This window comes from Convolutriloba macropyga, chromosome 14, assembly GCF_964194025.1.
Source record: "Convolutriloba macropyga chromosome 14, txConMacr16.3, whole genome shotgun sequence".
NCBI classification, from domain to species: Eukaryota; Metazoa; Xenacoelomorpha; order Acoela; family Convolutidae; genus Convolutriloba; species Convolutriloba macropyga.
In genome coordinates, this window is record NC_134481.1 from 25588413 (window position 1) to 25614461 (window position 26049).

Here is a 26049-nt window from a genome sequence, read left to right on the forward strand (position 1 = left end):
TGTGTCCTTAACAGAAGCTGCAGAAGCTTGAGCAGCATTCATTTTTGTTCGGCAAACAGAGGCAGGAGTATGGGACTCAGCTGGTACAAACAGTTGTTACCAACCAAAACAGGAAGCTGTTCAAAAGAAAACAGAAGCTTCTAGACTATATTACTGAAGCAATTAAGGAACTCGACGAACACATGAAATGCTTTCAAGAACACATTGATTGTACAAAGAACAAGTCTCACCCAGCAGAGAACACAATTGAGATGACCGAAGAGCAGATTTACTACCTACTCATCTCTGAAATGGCCGAAAAACAAGATCTGGTTCATGAGACTTATTGGGTTAACGAACCACGTCAACTGCACTATGTTCATCAACAGAAGAGACTCTCAGAGTGGGAGCGGTTTGAAGTACCCTTTTGCCAAACAAAACAGTTAAGAAACATTGTGGAGGAAAGTGAAACATATTGTTCGAGCAAAACTCACCACAGGATTGATGAGAATGTCAAAGCAACAAACTACAATCAGAGGAAATTTGAGTTCCAGAAAAGGAGAAATCAGAAGATTTAGATTTGGCAATTTTGTCCTTAACAGAAGCTGCAGAAGCTAGAGCAGCATTCACTTTTGTTCGGCAAGCAGAGACAGGAGTATGGGACTCAGCTGGTACAAACAGTTGTTACCAACCAAAACAGGAGGCTGTTCAAAAGGAAACAGAAGCTTCTAGACTATATTACTGAAGCAATTAAGGAACTCGACGAACCCATGAAATGCTTTCAAGAACACATTGATTGTACACAGAACAAGTCTCACCCAGCAGAGAACACAATTGAGATGACCGAAGAGCAGATTTACTACCTACTCATCTCTGAAATGGCCGAAAAACACGATCTGGTTCATGAGACTGATTAGGTTAAAGAACCACGTCAACTGCACTATGTTCATCAACAGAAGAGACTCTCAGAGTGGGAGCGGTTTGAAGTACCCTTTTGCCAAACAGAACAGTTAAGAAACATGGAGGAAAGTGAAACATATTGTTCAAGCAAAACTCACCACAGCATTGATGAGAATGTCAAAGCAACAAACTAACCCCTGATTACAATCAAGGGAAATTTCAGTTCAAGAAAAAGAGAAATCAGGAGATTGGGAAATTGTGTCCTTAACGGAAGCTGCAGGAGCTAGAGCAACAATCACTTTTGTTTGGCAAACAGAGACAGGAGTATGAGACTCAGCTGGTAAAAACAGTTGTTACCAACCAAAACAGGAAGCTGTTCAGAGGGAAACAGAAGCTTCTAGACTATCTTAATGAAGCTATTAAGGAACTCGACGAACACATGAATTGCTTTCAAGAACACATTGATTCTACACAGAACAAGGCTCACACAGCAGAGAACACAATTGAGTTAACCGAAGAGCAGATGGACTACTCACTCATCTCCGAAATGGCCGAAAAACACGATCTGGTGCATGAGACTCCTTGGGTTAACGAACCACAACTGCACTATGTTCATCTACAGAAAAGAATCTCATAGTGGAAGCGGTATGAAGTACCCCCTTTGCCTAAAAAACAGTTAAGAAACATTGAGGAGGAAACTGAAACATATTGTTCAAACAAAACTCACCACAAGATTGATGAGAATGTCAAAGCAACAAACTACAATCAGAGGAAATTTGAGTTCCAGAAAAGGAGAAATCCGAAGATTTAGATTTGTCAATTGTGTCCTTAACAGAAGCTGCAGAAGCTAGAGCAGCATTCACTTTTATTCGGCAAACAGAGACAGGAGTATGAGACTCAGCTGGTACAAACAGTTGTTACCAACCAAAACAGGCAGCTGTTCAAAAGGAAACAGAAGCTTCTAGACTATCTTACTGAAGCAATTAAAGAACTCGACGAACACATGAAATGCTTTCAAGAACACATTGATTCTACACAGAGTAAGGCTCACCCAGCAGAGAACACAATTGAGATGACCGAAGAGCAGATTTACTACCTACTCATCTCTGAAATGGCCGAAAAACACGATCTGGTTCATGAGACTGATTGGGTTAACGAACCACGTCAACTGCACTATGTTCATCAACAGAAGAGACTCTCAGAGTGAGAGCGGTTTGAAGTACCCTTTTTGCCAAACAGAACAGTTAAGAAACATTGTGGAGGAAACTGAAACATATTGTTCATGCAAAACTCACCACAGGATTGATGAGAATATCAAAGCAACAAACTAACCACTGATTACAATCAGAGGAAATTTCAGTTCAAGAAAAGGAGAAATCAGGAAATTGGGAAATTGTGTCCTTAACAGAAGCTGCAGGAGCTAGAGCAGCAATCACTTTTGTTTGGCAAACAGAGACAGGAGTATGAGACTCAGCTGGTACAAACAGTTGTTACCAACCAAAACAGGAAGCTGTTCAGAGGGAAACAGAAGCTTCTAGACTATCTTAATGAAGCTATTAAGGAACTCGACGAACACATGAAATGCTTTCAAGAACGCATTGATTCTACGCAGAACAAGGCTCACCCAGCAGAGAACACAATTGAGTTAACCGAAGAGCAGATTTACTACCTACTCATCTCTGAAATGGCCGAAAAACACGATATGGTGCATGAGATTCATTGGGTTAACGAACCACCTCAACTGCACTATGTTCATCAACAGAACAGACTCTCAGAGTGGGAGCGGTTTGAAGTACCCTTTTGCCAAACAGAACAGTTAAGAAACATTGTGGAGGAAACTGAAACATATTGTTCCAGCAAAACTCACCACAGGGTTGATGAGAATGTCAAAGCAACAAACTAACCCCTGATTACAATCAGAGGAAATTTCAGTTCAAGAAAAGGAGAAATCAGGAGATTGGGAAATTGTGACTTTAACAGAAGCTGCAGGAGCTAGAGAAGCAATCACTTTTGTTTGGCAAACAGAGACAGGAGTATGAGACTCAGCTGGTACAAACAGTTGTTACCAACCAAAACAGGAAGCTGTTCAGAGGGAAACAGAAGCTTCTAGACTATCTTAATGAAGCAATTAAAGAACTCGACGAACACATGAAATGCTTTCAAGAACACATTGATTCTACACAGAGTAAGGCTCACCCAGCAGAGAACACAATTGAGTTAACCGAAGAGCAGATTTACTACCTACTCATCTCTGAAATGGCCGAAAAACACGATCTGGTGCATGAGACTCATTGGGTAAACGAACCATCTCAACTGCACTATGCTCATCAACAGAAGAGACTCTCAGAGTGGGAGTCGTTTGAAGTACCCTTTTGCCAAACAGAACAGTTAAGAAACATTGCGGAGGAAACTGAAACATATTGTTCCAGCAAACCTCACCCCAAGATTGATGAGAATGTCAAAGCAAGAAAGACATCCCAACAAGTATGCAGAAATCTCAATAGTAGCAGAAGAGGTTCTCAAAGACACAACAAAGACTCAGCTTGATGAGGGTAGTGCGCACGACGTCTTCGAAAGACATGCCTTTAAATCGAAATCATATCTTGCAGTCAGTGGACAAACTTCTTCTTCACAAAAAAATTATCCCATCAATTTGAAATGCGGATGTCGCCATGTCAATTGCTGGCAGAGGCAATATGATATTTCATGAAGAAGCTGGCACATAAATCGGGCCGGCCAAATTATTACTCAAGAGACAACTAATGTTTGTTGCTAACAGAGCTGCGGAAATACCGGAAAAGTCATCGATGGATCAATGGAGACACGTCAAAGGTGTCGAAAACCCTGCCGACATCGGAACCCGAGGAATGTTCATTGAACGATTCAAGGAGTCCGGGTGGTTAAACGGGCCGTTGTGGCTCAAGACAGATGAAGAAAAGTGGCCAAAGACGTGGTGCCAAGTGAACGAAATTGAGGCTGAGCAAGCTACCAGTATTGTTACCACTGAAACTAAATTAGACCAACTTGACTGGAGACGATAGTAGTCTCAACCGAAATAGAAACTTCATTACCTACTGCATGAGGTTCAGGACGAAGCAGAAAGGACATCTCAGAGCAGAAGAGATCCACCTAGCATGACAAATTTTATTTCAATGTGTTCAAACCGAAAGCTTCCCGAATGTTTCGAAGTCGATAGGAAACAGCAAAGAAATCTTCAAAACATTGAACATCGCCAAACTGTCACCCTTCATAGAGGTAGATGGAACAATTAGACTGAAAGTTCGACTGAAGCATTCAAATCTTGATCACAATGCAAAAGATCTGAAATTGTTGACAGCAAAACATCCCGTCGTACAACTTCTGCCGGAGAGAGCACAACGTGACAACCTACACGAGGGCACAGAGTACGTGAGAAACATGCTCCAACAAGAGTACTGGACCATCGGATTGCGAAATGCATTAAGAAAAAACAAGTCTGGATGTATCAAATGCAGACACAGGAACGCCAACACAATCCACCCACCGATGGCAGACCTACCCCGAGAACGACTTGATGAACATTTGTTCCCATTCACCCATACCGGTGTTGGTTGCTTCGGACCCATCGAAGTGAAGTTCCTACGACGTACCTTGAAAAGATGTTGCTGCCTCTTCACTTGTCTAACAACGAGAGCAGTGCTCATCAAAGTCGCGTTCATTGGACACCGAGTCATGTCTAGCTGCACCGAGTCATGTCTAGCTGCCGAAGATTCATTGCTAGACGTGGCTACCCAAGTACCAGTATCAGCGACAACGGAACAAATTTCGTTGGAGCAGCCAACGAGTTGAAAGCATTCATGAACGAGTGGGAAAAAGCAAAGATTGAGAGTGACCTAGCTGAGAAAAAGATTGTTTGGAAATTCAATCCACCTGGAGCCCCACACTCTGATGGTATCTGGGAAAGACTGGTTAAAAGTTGCCAGAAAGACATGGTTGCAATCTTGGAGAACCGAAGTTTCACCTACGAGGTACTCAGCACAACAATGTGTCTTGTGGAACAAACTCTCAACGCCTCAGACCCCTGACAGCAGTAAGTGACCACCCTGACTTGACGGCACTCACACCAAATCATTTCTTGCTAGGACGAGAGAACGAAAGTGCACCATTCATGCCATTCAGTGAACGCTGTCATGACTTGAGAAAATCATTCAAAACGGCTCATGCATATGCCGACATGATCTGGAAAAGATGGACTCGCGAATACCTTCCACAATGGAACCAGAGATCGAAGTGGTCAAAGGAACGTGCGAAACCTGAAAGAAGGTGAACTTGTTTGGCTAGTAGATGAATCTATGAATCGCTGTTAGTACAAACTGGGACGAATCATTGAGATTTATCCGCCTAATACAAACTCTAATGCTAGCATCACGTTTCATAATTTTTGTTAGCGCCACTTCAAATCAGCTACAAGAGCCTTCGTACAGCAAGAAATAGCCTTTGAAACTGAAAAACTTAGAATTTGTCAAAACTCAAAAATGGTCAAAACTGAAAACTTATACAAGTTGTGACCGAAATGTTGTGCACCCCCGATTTTTGGAAGGCAAAACCTGAGCAACCCGAGGTTATGGCACACGGTTAGGGAAACCTCTAAGCTATTCATGGAACCAACGAACGTTTTTGCTTCAGACCCTCAAGTTTGGCTATTAGCACTTATATGGTGCAAAGTTTTCATTTGTCGACATTTTGTTATTTATTTTTAAAATTCTTGTTTATTTTATTGTTGTTTAAGGCTGTTTATTTTATGATAATTTACGTGATCATTAAAGGCTAAATACCGTACATTCGATGCATTTAGAGACACGTAATGGCTATCGGTGCCTATGTCAATAAAATTAACTATTGCAGCAATTTGACATTTACTATGTAAACAATGACCTAAATCACTTTCTTGATTAACCAATCAGAAACAAGTAGCAATGATGTTATAAATGATAAATATTTGATTATTTTTTTCTTTCACCCAATCGTTTGAATTGTGAAACTGAATTGTATTTAGAACCATTAGAAACTGTTACCAAGAGCAGTTGGCTCTCAGATTAGACTAAAATTTGATTCTTTAACAACTTTAGTCTTTTTGCTAAGTTTTGCTGGATTTTAAGATCTTGCGAGTTTTAAGTGTAAAGAGTTTACTTGACGAGAAGTTAGCAACAAAACTAGCTACTGGTTGAAGCTTCACAAACTTCAGCACGAGATTGAACATATATTATCACTAAGGATTTTCTTAACTTCAATCAACAAAATTAAAGTTAGTCCTTTAATACATCCGAGCGACTAATTGTTTCGACGAGATTGTTAGTCAATCGACTCTTGTGAAGAACCAGGCCGGCTTAAAACTCGAGAACCAGGCTGTGATATATCAGTTTGACTGAGAGTCTTGAGCAGTCGAACACTTTTTGTCCTTGCATAATTTTGTTTGTCCACTTCTTCCTCATATCTGCAGTTTTGAAAGTTTGCTTTCAAAGCATTATTTAAACTTAGAGAAAAATCCTGGAGATGATCTCTTTTAAAAATAATTCACATCAAATCCTCTTTTGATGTGAATTGTTCAGATCATTTGGGGGCAAGGAATCAGGCAGCAAAAGTCCTATAAACTCTTTTTATTAAAAAAATTGCTTGAAGTTTGCTGTTTTGCAAGCTTTTTATTTCTTTTAAAAATGTTGTGATTGCGATCTTCAGAGAATCTATTAATAAGGTTGTTGTCAATTTTCTGTATTTTTGTAGAGGAGTGCTGTGATCCCTATTTTGCCCTTGACGCCTTTTTTTGCTCTGAAAACATTTTTGCTCCGAAAATTTCTTTCTTTTGGGAAAGTTTTGGTTTCTTAGCAGTAGTTATTTTTCAGATACTTTCAAGAGTTTGTAAGCAATTTGGGTAATTGGTGAAATAGATATCAAAGATAGAGGGTTTTTATAACTGTTATTCATTTGATAGCCGCCTCAGCTTCTCAGCCGGCTATTAGAGCGCTCCTTTTTTAATATCTTACTTCGTCATACTAAATTTTTTTGCTTTATCTTAGTTCACAGCTTGTTCAACATTTTGCGTGAAATCGTTTTGACTTCGCTAGGCTAGTTTTGCTCCTCCCACATTCAGCGATTGTTTTTAGACAGCAATTGCTCAGCAAAGTATTTCAAAATGAACAGAGTCAGTATCACAAAACGAAATGAGAAATAGAAAAGGGATAAACCCATGAAGCCCAATTTTTGATGACCGCTACTCGACCGCTTTGTTCTTATTTACCATCTCTAATGCTGATTGGTTTTTATAATAGTCCCTATGTTGTCTCACTACAAAATAGGAGCAGTTTCAGCTCCAAAATGACACAAAAATAGTTCGCACTTTAAAATTGGTTTTGTACAATAATCATTTTAGTTTAGTTTTTTCCCTTCTTTCAATCCCTCTTGGTTTTGGGAATCAATGGCGGCTATTTTCCTGCAATCTCCTGGGTATGTTTTCTGTAAATGGGCATGGACTGCCGTGCTTTGGAAATGTACAAAACCGGAAAGGTATTTGATAAAGGAAAAAAAATTCACCATATCGCTTATAAGGGGGCTTCGCTCCATTTTGATTCGAGGCTCTTAAAAATGTCTATGCTTGTGTAGAATTTATAACGTCAGGAAAAGCGATTTAAAGCGGATCAAGCCAAACCAGATACTTCAATAAATACAAACTGACACAAAGTGCTGATTCGTTTGCGTCATTTAAAAAGTATCGCAACTTGAATCCTCAAAAAAGAAATGACAGCTCATCAAGAAAAAAAATGGAAAATGGCAGTCCAGGTATCACTGAAATTGATGAAGATTGTCTGAAAACGAATAACAAAAAGTCAATCTGTAAAGCTTTTTTAAAAGTTTTCAGCGAAAGGGGCATCTATAGAGGGCAGGTTGTTCCATCGAACGTTCAAAAACTGGCAATTTCAGAACTTTTACTATGAAAAAATCTATGGAGTTATTGGCAATTGAGACTACAACAAAGTTTCAGGCACGGGATGCATCAATGCTTGAGCATTGAAATATAGAAAATATGCTAATGGGACACATCCTCAGATTATATTTCACGATTGTATATCAAGAGAACCTTTTCCTAATGATTCCAAAGGATGCACACATCTCACAGACTCCAGAAAAGCAGCTTTTTGTGTTTTGCCTGATTACCGTCCTATTTTTGTATTATTAACTTCTGCTATTGCTTTTGAAAGAATTTTAATCAGTCAGTAGAATGTTTTGAAAAAGTGAGCTTTTGAAGAAAGCAATTCGGCTTCCAAAATAACAATTCTTCAACTGATGCTGTGCTTTTGAAAATGTAATATAAAACGTGGAAGCTAACGACAACAGGTGCTTTTTTATTAGATCTTATAGAAGCTTTCATCAATTCAGTATCACATGATTTTTTTTCTCAAAAAAAGCTGGAAATTTCAATCTTTCTAAATCGACATTTTTTGCCCAAAATCTTTTTAACAAATCGACCACAATGCGTAAAACTGGAAACTTACTATCAGAAATTAATTTTTAGCCGTGGTGTTCCACAAAGAACAGTGCTGGGATCTTTTTTCTGTCATGCGTCAACGATTTTTCTGAAGTATTTGTGTGTGAAAACAACATGTTCAGTTTGACAATGACACTAGTATTATTGCTAATCGGACAGTAATAAAAAATATTCCATTAAAAATTAGAACATATATGAGGAAGGAGGCAAATACCTGACAGAAATTGAACTCACAATAAATAACGATGAAACCGTTATTATTCTTTTGCATATCCAGAGTTTTTTTTAATGATGAAGTTACTGAACCAGCTCATGATTGTCGTTATCTAGGCATTCAAATTGTGTCAAACCGAATCTTTCTAGACAACCTAAACATAGTTTGAAATAAAATGCCTAATGCTATTCGTTCTCTGTATCTTGTAAGAAAAACAAATTGCTTAAATAGTAAGATCTTTTCAAATCAATTTTACTCATCTCTCAGCGGAATACTCCTACTAACTCTTACAGCAATAAACAGAAACCGCGTTAATAAGCAAATCGACTGGGGAATAAAATCTTGTCATGTTCGACAAAATTTCATTATTCCACTCATCTCATTAAAGATCGTAGCTTGCCAGCCGAATTATTGATCTCGAAAGTTAAAGCTAAATGAAACTTCAAACAGATATCAGACACTGGGGAACATCCGAAAATTTCAAATGTTTACTAGTTGCCTAAAAGTTGGACAGAACAAGAGAACAAATCAAAGTTTTATAAAAAGAGAACGAAAACAAAGTGGAGTAAGAAGGCTCTGAGCTTAAAAAGCGTTCAAAAATGGACAAGAAAATGCCAATTAACAGACAAATAGGTGCGTTCATATCCTATTTTTACCCATGAGAACGAACAGCCAAAATTTCAAAATATAATAACAATATTGATGATCAACTTGTGAACAATGTGATCAATTTATTAATAGCCCCCTCATCTTCTCAGCCGGCCATTATAGCGCTCCTATTTTTTTTCGTCGAACTTTTTTTCGCTTTACCCATTTTGTTTTTTTTTGACATTTTGCGTGAAATCTTTTTGACTTCTCTAGGCTAGTTTCACTCTTCTCTCATTCTGCTCAAAGTCTTTTTAAACAGCAGCTGCTTAGCAAAGCAATTCAAAAATAAAGAGAGTCAGTATAAAAAAATTCAAAGTCAGAAATAGAAACGTGATAAACCCATAAAGCCCATTTTTAGATGCCCGGTACTTGAACTTTGTTCTCATAAGTTTTATTTACTGTCTATAATGCTTATTGGTATTGATACTAGACCCTGTAGCCTCTCACTGAGAGACAGGAGTATGTTCAATTACGAAATGACATCAAAATAAATCGCATTTAAAAATGTTTTTATACAAAAATCAATTTTTGTTGATATTTTCTTTTCTTTCAATCCCAATTGAGTTATGGGAATCAACGGCGGCTATTTAGCGGCAATCTGCAGGGTATGTTGTAATATTTGAAGGCATGTGGATATTTTTTCCGAGGTTTATAGTCACAATAATTTACATGTTTACTTCAAAAAAACTGGATGAAATATTGTGGTGTATTTCTCTATACTCTTTTCTTGTACTGTTGCTATTAAGATGTCTGAGTAAGCATAATGAGTCATTACACTCAGCATAGTTGAACTGTATAGAAATAGTGTTTGGGTGTTCAGTGTCAATTGGTGTCTCCGAGGCCATCGAGTGTGCATTTGGGAGATAGGAATGTGTTTGTGACTCTCCAGAGGGCATGGTACTCCCTCTCTGCCTGGAAGAGACTGCATCTATTGTACACTCTATGCACTTGTGACGTAGACGACATCACGTGAGTTGTCCTCTTTTCTTTTTACAGCCTAACCATGTGTGACTTTTGATAATTTTGGATGATAAACTAGAGCAAAGACTGTTTGATTCCGCCGTATTTGTTGTTACAAAATATTTGTAGTTAATATTACACGCCTTATACACCCGGTGTGATTTAAAGTATTGAAAGGTCTTTCCTAAACTTGTTTCTATTTCACTTTGCAAGTCTAGACGCGTCCGATTTTAAGCAAGGCATGCTGAGAAAATCAAAATATTTTAACAAAAGCTAACACAGCTGGAGATAGCATATTACTTATTTTCGGCAAATACAGTGAAAATGTGTTAATGGATTCTTATCAGGTGCAACTATAGTCAAATGGACCATTGCTCGAATCAAACAAGTATTTCATAATATACAAGGCAGGAATGCTACACCATCCCCAGTGTAGGTATCCCTTCTGATCCCTTCTATCGTTCTTGTTCCTCAGGCTTTTCAATAATGTTTGTACACACTTCAATATTTATATCATAAAATCACGAATGGAACAGCTACTTTTACCTTTTAATTGCGCCTAGCACAATGTTCTTCAAAGAAGAGTCCGTTTTCGTGCGCACGGTGAAGGGGGAATTTCCGGTTTGAAGATGACTGAGTTTTCCGTTTTAGTTTAGAGGATGTTGAGAACTGCAAGGGTAAGGATATGCTGGAACAGCTGTTGGCAGAGTTGGAGCAGGACTTCCCGGAACTGAGTCGAGTGATCGTATCCGAGAGAGATCTATACCTCGCCTCCTCCATACGCAAAGTGGCTGACACTCGTGAGTTTAAACTCTCTAGATTAAATGGTTGGTCTGACATGGCAATCGTTTCCGTAAAACATATATGGTTCCTTAGAGACCATACAAAGTTGTGATTGTGCCATTGTGTCAATAGAGACCATTCTCAGTCGTATATCTCTACCCATTTTTCGTACTCAATGTATAGCTTTCATCTGATCGCCACGATTAGTATGGACTTAATTTTGAAATGGTTACGTGACAATTTACCCAATTCCATTTTACCCAATGCTATTTTACCCGACGCCATTTTACCCAAATTGCCATTTTACCCAATGCCATTTTACCCAATGCCATTTTACCCAATGCCATTTTACCCAATGCTCTTTGATCTTTTCGTTCAATTATCCGATAACAAATTAGCAGTCGCTATTAGAAGGATGATTTAAAATATTTGTGGACAATATAATCTCATGTTCGGTTGTGATAGTTTCATATCAAGTCCCACGGGCCATTTAATTATATAATTGACTAATCCCATGTTCGGTTGTGATAGTTTCATATCAAGTCCCACGGGCCATTTAATTATATAATTGGCTAATCCCATGTTCGGTTGTGATAGTTTCATATCAAGTCCCACGGGCCATTTATATTATAGTCGGCTAAATAGTCGTTCTGGTTAATTTAGCAATGAGGTAAATTGGGTAAGTTGGCATTGGGTAAAATGGCATTGGGTAAAATGGCAGGTTGGGTAAAATGCCATTGGGTATAATGGCATTGGGTAAAATGGAATTGGGTAAATTGTCCTGACACCTTTGAAATATATATAAAATTTGAATAGAGGATTAACTTGGTTATCATGGCTTTAGTCATCAACACAACATGGACTTAATAATGTTAATAATGAGTGAATACATGTTCCTGCGTGGTATCAAAAGAGTGCCACAATGCTGGACCATGCCGGATAACCAAATGAGTTAGAACCACAAATTGAACACGGTCTCAATTTAGATAACAACAGGCACTTAAGACAGACTCGGAGACATAAATGCTCATTGACACTATAAAGACTTGCGAACATTGTACACTTAATTTAATTTGGTCTACCTGAACTAAGTTACCCTTGAAACTGCGAAAAGCGTCAGCATCTGGAAAAAGCTCGAAGATGCTAAAGCGATTTAGAAATTTATCGAAAGATTTGATAGAGATTGAATTAATTGGTGAATAGATGTCCTTTGCAGAAGTTAAATATTATTTGCATCTAAATTTCTTGAGAAATGTTGACCATGATTCTATCTAATTGATTGTGAATATACGTAATCATACTTACCTGGTGTCGGCCGTCCCCTGATCAAGTAGAGGGGTGGCCCAGGGCGAGGCCTTCGCATTGCACTGCGTGGAGGTTGACCCTTGCGAATTCTCCAAAGTGGGAAACTCGGGCGCACAATTTCTTAGTGTCGGGACTGCGTTCGCGCTTTCCCTAACAATTTCGAATACTTCAGGTGATTCAATTGTTTACGAATTATGATTTGATATCCACGATAGCACTTTTTCATATCTGAAGCACTCTTAAATGAGAATGAGCCCCTTCATTTAAACGTCTTCTGGTAATAAGAATGAAAATGCTCATTTGGCTCCTTTCGCAATCACAAACCCCATATATTAAACGCGCGAGCTGTGAAAAGGGATGAAATTTTTGCCTTGTTCGTGTTTAAGAGCCGAAAAGAGTTAATTAATAAGGGTTCAAAAGCGAAAGAAGGGAACCGAACACGGGAGCAATTAGTTGGGAGCAGTTAACACGAGGCTATATGAGCTTGAAATTTGGCTCTCACAGAGCAAAGATTAATTGCTTTCAAACGAAGTTTGTAGCAATTATATTAGTCCTGTGGTCTTATATAGCAGTTTTTCGCTTGACTGATTTGTTGTCTGACCCATTTTCGTTCTCAAAAACGGATAAAAGGTAGCGCCGGGAGGGCATTAAGTGGCTGAACAGCTCTTAGAGCCTTACGCGTTTTTAATTTTTAAGCATGAGATTCGCCGACATTCTTTTGAGGAGACAATTTTGGGGGTGTGAAGGGCGGCTCCCAATCTTAAAAAATTGACAAATCTAAAAAGTTTGGCTGATGTGCTTCGTGTGTGTGCGTGCGTGTGTGTGTGTCGGCCGTCCCTTGTTTTAGTGGAAGGCTAACTTTCTCTTTATCCCTTTAACTAGTGGATATTAACTACACTCGTGTTATTGAACTGCATTATAATAAACCATTCCAATTCTACTCTACATAGAAATACAATTAACCGTTACAATTCTACTACAGCGCTTGAAATAAATACTAACTATAGTATTGTAATACAAATAGCTACAGTTGCTTACTGATTAACAGTTCTGATAGCACAGTAGGAACGCTCCACTACCCGAATTCAGAATTAGTCTGGTGGGACCGCGCAGACCGGGGTTTCGATACCCCGCCTCTCCGACAAACTACCTAAGGGGTTTTGCTTATTATATATAACTAAACGGGTATTGCTTATTACTATAAACGTTTTGCTTATTATAACATTGACCCACACCGTATTGTCAGTAGTCCCTTTTTTTTTTAAATTGTATAGCTTTCAGCTCCAACAGTATTACCCGCTGTCCATTTGCCTGCTATCTTCAACAACAATAACCCTCCTTTCTTTTTACCTTTTTGGGGGGAGAAGAGCAGAAAATGGAGAACGTGAAGTCTTTTGCCACCGTATTACAACAAAACCAGCTCGATACCAAAAAAGTTCTAATATCCAAATCTTGAAAATAATACCACCGTTTAGCCGAGATCATGTCAAATCAATAGATAGGCTGAATGAAGCATATGGACAATGTGCAGAAAGGATTTTGGCTGTACTGCCAGACCAAATCCAAGACAAAACAACGATTTCGCGAACTTTTACTACAACGACAAATGGAAAAAAATTACACTCTCTTACGATTATTGCACCTCCTGAATCTGAACCGTATATTACGGCTATGAAAACGGAAGGTATTGGCCTTATGGGAAAGACCATCTATCCTGTTGGCTTTATCCCTAAACATCAACGATCAGGTGAATTCTATCCAAGGAAAGTCAAGATAAAACTCTGCCACTTGCCTTTTATATGCAACGATTCGGAAACAAAAGCTCTACTGAAGCTTCCTCAAGGTATTGAACACAGCCCTGTTCTACAGAGAGAGACTTTTGAGCTCGAAAACGGACGCAGTGTACACACTGGACGCGCAACACTTGAAGTTATTCTGAAAAATGAACAACAAAGAGCTGAATTGACTGACTGGTCTTATAATAACGCAATGGGAGAAGGTGCATTCTGGAACGATCTTAACATAACTTTCCATGCACCCTCATTACATATGTGCGAACATTGTGAGAGCGAAGGTCGTCTTAGCAAAGGACATCATAAAGATTGGTGTAACCTAATCAAAAAAGTAGTGTCACAAACGCAGTATATGCCCGCTACGGAAGATATTAGTGAACAGGTCGTAGTTACGAATGAGAAGCAAGAAACAAACCCACCACTGATTATTGACTCGGATGACTCACATCCTAATTTACTCATCGATGAAGCGCCTGCTACGCAGACTTACGAATCAGAAGAAACCTTAGCAGAAGACTTTGTAGAGAGAACTGAAACAAACTGCCCCATGCCTAAAAGCGTTCCTTATAAAGATACACCAAAACCAAACTCACAAATCAGTAAAGCCACATTCTTCACACTGCCAAATGACCGCGAAATGTCACCATTCAACTTTGTAAAGCTTCAACGGCGTTCGAGGCCGAATAGTCGGATGCGCCGGAAATTCAAAGAACGAGCTCAAATACGTAAACCGGATGACCGTGACCAGCCGGTTGAAGATTATTAAAGTATACCAATGATTCCTAATATTTTCAGTCTAAACGCATTTGGAGTTGGCAATTCCGCAAAACTCCTTGGTATTATTACTACTTGCCAGAAAAAGTCTGGAAATCAGTATTTCATTATCTGCCTTCAAGAAACTAAAATTCAATCCCTATGCAATACAGCCCTCAATTTGTTAAATCATCATAACCTTGACTTTTGCCTCACACCGGCGAATAACAAATCCGGCGGACTAATCACTATTTGGCCAAATAACATTAAAAACGTGAAAATGACGGTCAGCAATCCAGCTTGCCATGTAGTTTATATTCCGTTATACAATATATATCTGTGCAATGCTTACCTAAATCAAAATGAACATGCTAATAGAAGCATGATGTTAAAACAAGCCCTTTCAGCCTTTCACTGTTGTCAGCTTATAATTGCTATAGATTTCAACTGCTTTAACTACGATCAAAGCAACAGCTCGCTGCCACTTCGAAGTTTTGACCCGCGGCTTTCTCGCTATAAGCACTTAGAACCCACGCTCAGTGACCACAAATTGGATGACACAGCGGCCATTTATGGCAGCAAAGATTATACCCACTACGATAAGAAGCACCGCTCTCTCTCTAGAATTGACTACATTTTTACAAACATGCGAAATACATGCTTTTGCTTGAACACATTTCCCAGCGAAGTGTCTGACCACTTCATTCTACACCTCCACATGAGTCAGGAGGAGGATTATGAACGAGGAAGAAGTTACTGGAAATTGAATGATGCAGTGTTGTTTCCCAATAAAAGTTATATTAGTTCGCTGCTTTCAGAGTTCAGAGACAATAACGGGGTAACGAATTTCGAGAACTACGATCGAATTAAGTGTTTGATAAGAGATACTCTTAGGTCTATGTGTATTGAAAAAGCAGCCGTTCAAGCCCAACTGTTAAGTTGGCTAACTACCCGACGCTCTCGTCTGCTAAGACAAATAACAGATAACAAACAGATTAATTTAAAAGATATAGAGGAGTTTGATAAAGTGAATACCATCATCTCAGATGAAGCCCGCCAGAAGAACAACCTGAAGTTTAAGAAGTTCAAAGGTTTCTGGAATGACTGTGCCAACTGTGACCCACATGCAATGAAAACTTCACAAAAACAGAATGGGACTAATCAGATAAACGAACTTGAGCATAACGGAGTTGTGCAAAAAGACACAGACTCAATTTTGAATAGCTTCTTTAAACACTTTTCCGAAACCTATAAGAATCTACCAGTTAACCATAACAAACAGCAGGCTGTCATTAAGCTGTTTTGTGAGAGGAACGCTTCAAATCCTTCACTATTGTCCGAAAATTCTATAACAAGTGATGAAGTTGTTGCTGCTATCAGGAAATTAAACATAGATAGCTCACCTGGTCCAGATGGACTAACATCCCAGTTCTATAAACTATTCAAAACAGAACTTGCCCCAACACTTGCAGCAGTTTATAATGAATCTGCAATCCGAGGTTACTTGCCCTCATCAATGCATAAAGCTGTTATCAAATTGATTCCAAAAATTGATCAACCAAAGTATGTCGTGAATTACAGACCGATAAGCCTCCTAAATACCGATGTCTCCCCTGATCAAGTAGAGGGGTGGCCCAGGGCGAGGCCTCCGCATTGCACTGCGTGGAGGTTGACCCTTGCGAATTCTCCAAAGTGAGAAACTCGGGCGCACAATTTCTTAGTGTCGGGACTGCGTTTGTTTAGTGTCGGGACTGCGATTCAATTGTTTACGAATTATGATTTGATATCCACGATAGCACTTTTTCATATCTGAAGCACTCTTAAATGAGAATGAGCCCCTTCATTTAAACGTCTTCTGGTAATAAGAATGAAAATGCTCATTTGGCTCCTTTCGCAATCACAAACCCCATATATTAAACGCGCGAGCTGTGAAAAGGGATGAAATTTTTGCCTTGTTCGTGTTTAAGAGCCGAAAAGAGTTAATTAATAAGGGTTCAAAAGCGAAAGAAGGGAACCGAACACGGGAGCAATTAGTTGGGAGCAGTTAACACGAGGCTATATGAGCTTGAAATTTGGCTCTCACAGAGCAAAGATTAATTGCTTTCAAACGAAGTTTGTAGCAATTATATTAGTCCTGTGGTCTTATATAGCAGTTTTTCGCTTGACTGATTTGTTGTCTGACCCATTTTCGTTCTCAAAAACGGATCAAAGGTAGCGCCGGGAGGGCATTAAGTGGCTGAACAGCTCTTAGAGCCTTACGCGTTTTTAATTTTTAAGCATGAGATTCGCCGACATTCTTTTGAGGAGACAATTTTGGGGGTGTGAAGGGCGGCTCCCAATCTTAAAAAATTGACAAATCTAAAAAGTTTGGCTGATGTGCTTCGTGTGTGTGCGTGCGTGTGTGTGTGTGCGTGTGCTCGCGCGTGTGTGTGTGTGTATGCGTGCGTGCGTGCGTGTGTGTGTGTGCATTTGTTTGTTCATGTGTGTATGCGTGCGTGCGTGTGTGTTTGTTTGTGTGTTCATGTGTGTGTGTGTGTGCGTATGTGTTTGCATGTGCGTGTGTGTGTGTGTGTCCCCGTGTTTGTGTGTGTGCGCATGTGCGTCTGTGTGTGTTTTTGTGTGCGCGCGCGTGTGTGTGTGTTCGTATGCGCGTGTGTGTGTGTGTGTGTGTGTGTGCGTGTGTGTAAGTACGTGCGAGCGTGTGCGTGTGTGTGTGTGGTGTGTGTGTGTGTGAATGTGTGTGTGTGTGTGTGTGTGTGTTTTCGTGCGCGCGCGTGCGTGTGTGTGTGCGTGTGTTTGCGTGTGTGTGTGTGTGCTTGTGTGTGTGTCCGTATTTGCGTGTGTGTGCGCGCGCGTGTGAGTGTGTGTTTGTGTGTGTGCGTGTGTGTGTGTTCGTATGTTTGTGTGTGTGCGTACGTGCGTGCGTGTGTCTGGTGTGCGTGTGTGTGTGTGTGTGGTGTGCGTATGTGTTTGCGTTTGTGTGTGTCCGTGTTTGTGTGTGTGTGTGTGCGTGTGCGCGCGCGCGTGTGTGTTCGTTTATGTGTGTGTGTGCGCGCATGTGTGTAATTGCGTGCGTGTGTGGTGTGAGTGTGTGCGTGTTTGTGTGTGTGTGCATGTGTTTGCGTGGATTTGGTTGTGGGTGTTTGTGTGTGTGGATTTGGTTGTGGGTGTTTGTGTGTGTTTGTGTATGTGTAAGTGAGTGTTTGTATGTGTGTGTATATACGTGTGTTAATAAAATCACCTCGCAAAAAGTGCAACAAAAATCCTTTTTGTAAAACAAAACAATGGAAGAGACATGTCACCTTATAGTTACTCAGTTCTACAGCAACACTCGAAGAATGCGGTGCGCAAAGCTGTAAAAGCGTGTTCGAATATCAACTGGCCTCCCCCTGACCCGGACAATCCTGTTCAATTTTGACTTCTGGACTACATATGTCAAATTTTCCTGGCATGTTTTCATTTAACACTTGTGGACTAGGTAACCACTGCAAATAACTCAATAATGTAAACTTATGCAAAAAGAAAGCCTATCAAAAAGAATTTATCATTTGCATTCAAAAATCCAAGATTAAAAACCTCCGAAATACTCAGAAAGATACTCTTGTTTAAATCTACTTGAACACTACCCATCGCCTGCTACGAATAAATCTGGTGGTTTGATAATAATATGGACAAAAACAATTAATCTCAAAGCACTGAAAGAAAATAATGCCTGTCAAATTATGTACAGTGATCAATATGATTTCTTCTCTTATGCAATATTTACCTAAATAGACCCTGTCATCAATGGAAAACTGCACTTCTGCAAAAAAAAACTATTGCAGACATCTCGCCACGATCGCCTCTTTTTATTGCTTGTGACATCAATTGTTTTGATTTCAATAGAAACAACATTTCAGGAGAACTACTTTCTTTTGACCCTTGAATTTGAAAAATGTTGAACAGTTACTGAAACTATATGACGTGACTGACTCAGCTGAAAAGTTTGGAAGAATGGATTTCACCCACTACAAGACTTCCCATAAATTTTCGAGAATAGATTACATCTATACAAACCATCACGATGAAGGAATTTTTTTTGAAATTCATAGGTATAATATTTCCGATCATTTTCTAATTCATCTTTTCGTAGAAAGTTATGATTTCTGCAAAAGAGAAAGAAGCTTTTGGAAACTCATCAGCAGCGTTCTTTTGCCCAATAAAATTTATCTTGCAAATTTAATTGAACATCATGCACTGCGATCAGAAAGTATGCTCGACCACTAAAATGACTTCAAATCCGAACTTCGAGACACCCTGTGAACGATGTGTGTCCATAAAAACAGTTGATCGCGAAGCTGACGAATGGCTCAATGAGCAGAAAACACAACTAATCGAGAAATTTTAACTCGAATCACCCAGCTACTTCAAAGATATCGTTGAATTTGACCAACTCTGCAGAATATTGTGTGAAAAGGAAACTGACAAATGAATTATTACTCACAGAATTCAAAGCTTTCCAATCAGAATGCCACAACGGCGATCCGAAATCCTTTAAGAGAAGTCAAAAATCCATCGGACCTAACAAAATAGAACATATTACAGACTGTGAAGGCATAACGCATCGTAGTAATGACAAAATGTTAGAAACCTTATTTCGAAAAAATCTATAGCAATGAGGAAGTTAATCTATCTTAAACAAATTTTTCAATGATAATCAAAATTTCAATTGTGAGGGGCTTGGTGACGAAATATCATCTGATGAAGTGAAACGTGCCATTAGAAAACTTAACACATACAACGCGCCCGGTCCCGATGGGTTAACTTCCAGCTTTTACAAAATCTTTGAGGAAAGTTTGTCTGAACTTTTTCAATCAGGCAATAAGATCTGAAAATCTACGTTCATCTATGCAATTGGCGAAAGCAGAAAAACCCGAAGATCGAAACGACTACAGACCGATCAGTATGTTAAATACAGACCTAAAGATACTCACTCATATCTTGGCTGAGCGGGCAATAATTTCTGCTGCATTTGTAATCTCTAAACAATAACACGCTTATTTGCCTGGTAAACAAGTAAACATTGCCCTGAAGAAAATTGCGAAAGCGATAGAACGATTTGCAAATAAACGGCTCTCAATCGTCAATCTTGATTTCTCCAAGGCTTTCGATTCAATTGATAGAAACTTTATTATTCGACTACTCCTAAATTTTCTCCTTCACAACTTCTTTGTCAAGTCTGTTGGAATGCTATACAAGAGAACGGAGGCTGTCGTAGAATTAAATGGCCATCTTTCTCTACCAATCATTCTGCAAAGAGGAGTGAAGCAAGGATGCCTCCTCTCAGCTATTGTAGTTATATCTATCGAGCCGCTTCCTCAAATTATTCAAAACACCATTGTCTTAGAATTTAAATGCAGTTCAAGAATTGAAGCTTACGCAGACGACGTGACCTGCATAATTAAAAATGAGAGTGATGCGCTCTTTCAAATTTTATATAACTACAAGGAGGCGACACAGTTTTCTGTTAACGAATTTAAAACAAGTACTCAGCAAGGGCGAGAATGCGTTGTCGAAAACAGTTATATCCGCACAAGTTCTTGGTACCCACTTAAGTCTTCAAGGAACAACAACCGGTCTCTCGACATTAACAAAATCAACTCTTTCAAATCACAGAACAAAAATAAACAGCTGCATATCTCTAAATGGAAAATCACTCACCATTAATACTTTTGTTTGCCAAAATTAATGCACGTTGCTCGACATCAGAAATCAGGATTGAGCATTCTAACTAAATGTCAATCGGAATTCCTTCACGTCATCTTCCCTTCATCTGTATACGATGTAAAGCAGGAGATACTGTACCAGGAAAAATGTAATGGAGAAATTTCGTTAACTAATCTGCCTGCTAGAGTGACAGCAGCAAAGTTAATTGACACTCTGTGTTAACGGAAAAGAAAACCAGATCGTTCACGACAGTGATCTCACGAAACTAGTTAAGCATTGCCCTGGACAATTAGAGCACAGAGATAATCACATGTCTCTCACATTAACTATGGTGCGATTGCTTTAATTATCAATAACTCAATTTCCTTAAAACGTATCTATTGGTTTTTAATCGCAGCAAAGTTTCTTGTTTCTATTTCTCATGAACAATTAAGAAAGTTCTCTCTGGAATATGGTTGCTCTTCTACAGAATTGATACGCTTCAGCGAAGGGTTATGGCTCAATAAGAACCTCTTCGCCTTTGAAAAAAATGCTCTTTACAAACTTGCTTTTACAAGAATTCGATACAAAAAATCCAAATGAAATGACGGTTTAGAAGAAAGCCCTGTTTGTGCGTTTTGTGACAAGGAATTTGAAGCAGCTAAACATTCTTTCGGAATGCAACTTCTTTTCCACAATACGGAGCAATATTGGCCTTATGAACTGGAAAAACTTTTTTGTGGACGAAGACCTTCTAAAACTCAGGATTTTTATCTAATGTACTGCTGGGATCTTTGAAAAACTCGACACTTGAAACTGATACCTATCTTCATCTTGTCTTACAAATGCAAATTATTTTTTGATGTCTGTTTAACCTAATCTTTGATTTTAAATATTTAAAACCTGGTGTCGGCCGTCCCCAATCAAGTATGGGGGTGGCCCAGGGCGAGGCAATCACAAATCCCATATATTAAACGCGCAGGCTGTTAAAAGGGATTAAGTGTTTGCCTTGTTCGTGTTTAAGAGCCGAAAAGACTTAATTAATTAAAGGGCTCAAAGGCGAAAGAAGGGAACCGAACACGGAAGCAAATAGTTGGGAGCAGTTGACACGAGGCTATATGGGCTTGAATGTTGGCTCTCACAGAGCAAAGATTAATTGCTTTCAAACGAAGTTTGTAGCAATTATATTAGTCCTGTGGTCTTTATGCAGTTTTTCGCTTGACTTTGTTTTCTGACCCATTTGATTTTTCGTCCTCAAAAACGGATAAATAGGTAGCGCCGTGAGGGCATTAAGTGGCTGAGCATCTCTTAGAGCCTTACGCCTTACTATTTTCTAAGCATGAGATTCGCCGAAACTGTTTTGAGGAGGCTCCTAATCTTAAAATTGACTAATCTTAAAATTTAGCTAATGTGCTTTGTGTGTTTGCGTGCTTGTGAGTGCGCGTGTGCGTGTGTGTGTGTGTGTTCGCGTGTGTGTCTGTGTGCGTGTGTGTGCGCGTGCGTATGTAGGTTTGTGTTTGCGTTTGTGCGTGAGAGTGTGTGCGTTTTGTGTGTGTGTGTAAGCGTATGTGTGTTTGCGTGTGTGTGTATGTGTGTGAGTTTGTGTGTGTCTCTGTGTGTGAGTGTGTGTGTGCGTGTTTGTTTGTGTGTGTGTGTGTGTGTGTGTGTGTGTGTGTGTGTGTATGTGTGAGTGAGTGTGTGTGTTTGTGTGTGTGTGTGGGTATGTGTGCGCGCGTGTGTTTGTGTGGAGAGAGAGAACGAGCGAGCGTGGGTTTATTTACTTATGAGAATAATATAATAATTCAATATTGATACAGTCAGCCAACACTATCTTCAAGTGCCTATCTTCACATGTTCCCACTACGTCCCTTAAACATGGAAATCGACAAAAACGCCAAGTCGGACAAAATGGCAAGTCGGATTTTATCCGCAGTCTATGGTTTTAAGAGGCCGTTTTGCAATGAGTTGGTTTAACGAGAATGTGGTGCTGTTTTTTGTAAGAATTAATCAGTAAATGAGCCCTCATCATTCCTCTTATTCTAAACCACAGAATGACAATCACGATTTCTGACTACTGATAAATTTTTAAATTAAGTAACCTTTCATAGATTTTTTATAGCCGCCGTCAGCCTCTCAACGGCTATTGGGCGCTCTTTTCACGCTTGACTTCCGACTTAATTCACTCACTGTTTTAACTAAACGGATTTTAAATTCTTTCACTTTTTGAAATACGTTTTGTAGTGAATACGGTCAAAGTCAAAATAGCAAAATAAAAAAAAACGGGATAAACTTATAAAGCGCGGTCATTAAGTCAATACTTTAGGTTATCAATGTTCATTAAAGCGATTGATAGCTGGAGTTAGTATTATGCTTATTAGCCTTCAGTTTAGAAGCTGAATATGCAAAATTTACACACATCAAATAAGAGCATTTTTTGAGACTTAGAAAAATTCTGTCAATTTCTATCTCTTATGTTTTTTTTTGTTTTCTGTTTCAATCACAATGAACGTCAATTGGGTCAACGGCGGCTATTTTCCGGCAATTTGCCGGCTATGTTGATAGATTTGGAGCCGTGAGCGATGCAAAGCTATTTTGCCGTAATTGGATTTCTTTTGATTCAATGTCTGGCCTTATTGTGTTTGTTACGCTGTCAAATTCTTTTGAACAGCAATTTTGACAAAATGTTATCGTATTTAAATTATGTCACTATCTAATTGATTTTAAGCACGGATATTAAGATGACTTGAGATAAATCTGAAAAGCTTTCAAAAGTCGATAGAGGACTCATTTATAAGGAAGCTCTTACTAATGAAACATCCTTGCTAAAATTTTAAAAGCACTGTTTTATTTTCCAAAAAAACCTATTTTCTGAAAGTAAATTCCGAAAGTAAATTTTGTGGATCGCGTCATTAGCTTCATCTAATCAAGTCGGCTGCTATTTCAACCTATTTTATATGGCCTGCAAGTCTTTCGGACCTATTTTGTCAAAATACCGGCCTTTCTTTTTCCTCTGTTAATGCATTTGATATCTAATTTTTCGGTTACTTTTTTCGTTCTTGTCTTTCTGGTCTGTTAACTGTTTGTGTTTCAATTAGTCTTCCTCTCTCACTCTTTCGTTATGTCTCCCAATCTTTTCCCTTTTTCGTTTTTTATCTCTATTTTCTCTCATTGTTCTTCTGCCTCTTTCTATCTGCTCTTTCTTTCTTTTCTCTCTTTCTTTCTTTCCTTCTTTCTTTCGTTCTTTCTATTTCTTCTCTTAGTCTCTCTCTCTCTCTCTCTCTCTCTCTCTCTCTCTCTCTGCCTCTGCCTGTTTCTTCTCACGTTTTTCTTTCTCATTCTCTCTCCATCTCACATCTCGTTTTCTTATTCTTTTACTTAAGCTCTCTTTCTCTTATTGTATCTTTCTTTGTCTCATCTTTTCTGTTTCTTTTTCTTTCTGCCCTCTCAATCGCGCCTTTTCTTGATTGTTTTTGCTCTTTCTATATCATTCTTTTCTCACTTTCATTATTTATAACTAGACTACGTTTTTATTAAATGTATAATTCTTCTTTCCTTCTTTTCTTTCGATGTTTTCATTTTAACTCCTTTTCGAAATATTTTATTTGTCTTTCTGATCTCTTTTCATATAATATGAATATATATTTCTGTCTGTTTTTCGCTTTCACTCACTATGTTCATCATTAGCTTTTTTTTCTATTTTTTGTTCTTTCCTTTATTTTCTGCTTTGCTCTTGCGCCATCAAGCTTTATTTATGGCTTTCGTTTTGTAAGACACTCTGTGTGTTTCATTTCTGAAGTTACTTGATATATTTGGTTTTTTAACTGTTTTTAACTCGTGTTTTCTCTGTGATTAATTGCTCTTGATCGAAGTTCATAGCAATTTTGTAAACGTGTTGGTCTTTTTTATGCAAATTTTTCGCTTAACCATTTTGCGCTTTTCTTCTAGAACATTCTTTGACTTCTCAAGTGACTTTTTCACGCTTTCGTTCTTCATTTTTGAGTGATCTGTTCTCACTCCGAAGTAAAGCTTGTTGCTAATATAAAGTGGGTTGCAGTATAGTAATAATAAGGGCCATATAGCAGAGTCGGCAGTGCATATGGTCATGAATCGATTGGTAAATGGTTCGAATCCCGGCGGGAAGAAATGCTTCTCTACCCGCTTGTCGGTTAATGTTCTTATACGCTTTCTCAATTAACGTTTTAAGCACCTGCTTTCAGTTAGCGAGAATTCAAAAATGTTTTTTATTTAAGTTTTGTTAATTCTATTTAAATTAAACCCCTTAGTTGAAAGTACCCACCGGCTGAAAGAGAGTACGAAAATAATTTCAACGCCTGTCTACCGGATTTTTTTTTCCGATTTTATTAAAGTTGTTCTCCAGTTTTCATTGAGTGCATCATTGAGTTAATTATTGGGATGTGTTCTCATAAGTTGCGGCGTTGTTTTCGACTGTTTTGAATTGAGATACGTTCAGATAGCTTTTATGGTCCTGCTAGTAGAAAATTTTTAAAATCTCCGGCTCCTTATTTTAGTTGACTTATTTTGTGTTCGATTTTTCAGTAAATTGAAAACTTTCCCACTATCTTTACAAAAACAATATTTTCCCATAATACTCATCACAGGGTGTAATTACTACGCAAATGTAATTATCGCTCGGCTAGCATACTAAAAACATCAATAGCACGCCCTTCGCCAAAACACTGATTTTATTGCAGTCGGTTATGGAAGAGGTTTTCAGTCGTATGTTTCATTCTTGCCTCTATATCCTTAACGAAGAACTTCATATAATGTCAGTTGACTCGAGTTCTAAAACTGAAAAATGACTTTCAGTGATGCTATTGGTGCTCGAATGATTGAACAAACGATGTTAAAACCAATTACCAAGGCCTTCAATTTAATAAAAAAAAACTAATAAATTAAACTAGCAGTATTTTAACAGGTGGCCCTGAAGACTCCATTGTAGCTGTGGTTGGAATTGGTCACATGAAAGGTATTGAAGAAAACTGGCAAATGGCTAATACAATTGATGTTGCTCAGCTTTGTGTCATCCCAAGGAAGCAACGGAGACGAGTGCCCTGGATGAAAATGGTCAAACTTGGTATATTATCCGGATCTTTGTACATGACCTATCGGTATTTTAGCAAATGAAAGTTGTAACCATCAAAAATGATTTTGTATGTCTGTGTTCTATAGAATTAGAGGATGTTATGCTTCGAAAGGCTTTATTTAGTATCTTACTAATTGATTTTGTGTTTATTTTATGGGTTATATGTAAATTTATTTTCTTACGAAGTGTATTTAATTGCTCTGAAACGAAGTTTCTAGCAATTATATAAGTCCTGTCGGTCTTTTTTTATGCAATTTTTCGCTTGACCGATTATTTCGTCTGACGCATTTGACTTTTCGTCCTCCAAAACTGGATAAAGAGGTAGAGCCCAGCGGGCATTAAGTGCTCTTAGAGCATTTCAGCTCACTCTTCTCAAAGTATGCGATTCGCAGAAACTATTTTGGAA

General features: G+C 38.6%; 1 protein-coding gene and 2 non-coding genes across 3 annotated transcripts in view; all 3 read left to right on the forward strand.

Annotated features, from left to right (window-relative positions):
- Positions 1 to 25833, forward strand: part of LOC142353733 (uncharacterized) — a 79070-nt gene extending 53237 nt beyond the window's left edge. Inside the window, exons 7-9 of the mRNA XM_075406078.1 lie at positions 10081 to 10229; positions 10872 to 11020; positions 25476 to 25833. Of these exons, the coding sequence (XP_075262193.1) occupies positions 10081 to 10229; positions 10872 to 11020; positions 25476 to 25684 (507 nt within the window). The 3' untranslated portion in view covers positions 25685 to 25833. The remainder of the gene's footprint in view (positions 1 to 10080; positions 10230 to 10871; positions 11021 to 25475) is intronic.
- Positions 12301 to 12462, forward strand: LOC142353763 (U1 spliceosomal RNA). The gene has a single exon (XR_012761066.1). It is a non-coding gene; the product is annotated as a U1 spliceosomal RNA (small nuclear RNA).
- Positions 16449 to 16603, forward strand: LOC142353759 (U1 spliceosomal RNA). Its single transcript, XR_012761062.1, has one exon. It is a non-coding gene; the product is annotated as a U1 spliceosomal RNA (small nuclear RNA).
- Positions 25834 to 26049: the final 216 nt, after the last annotated feature.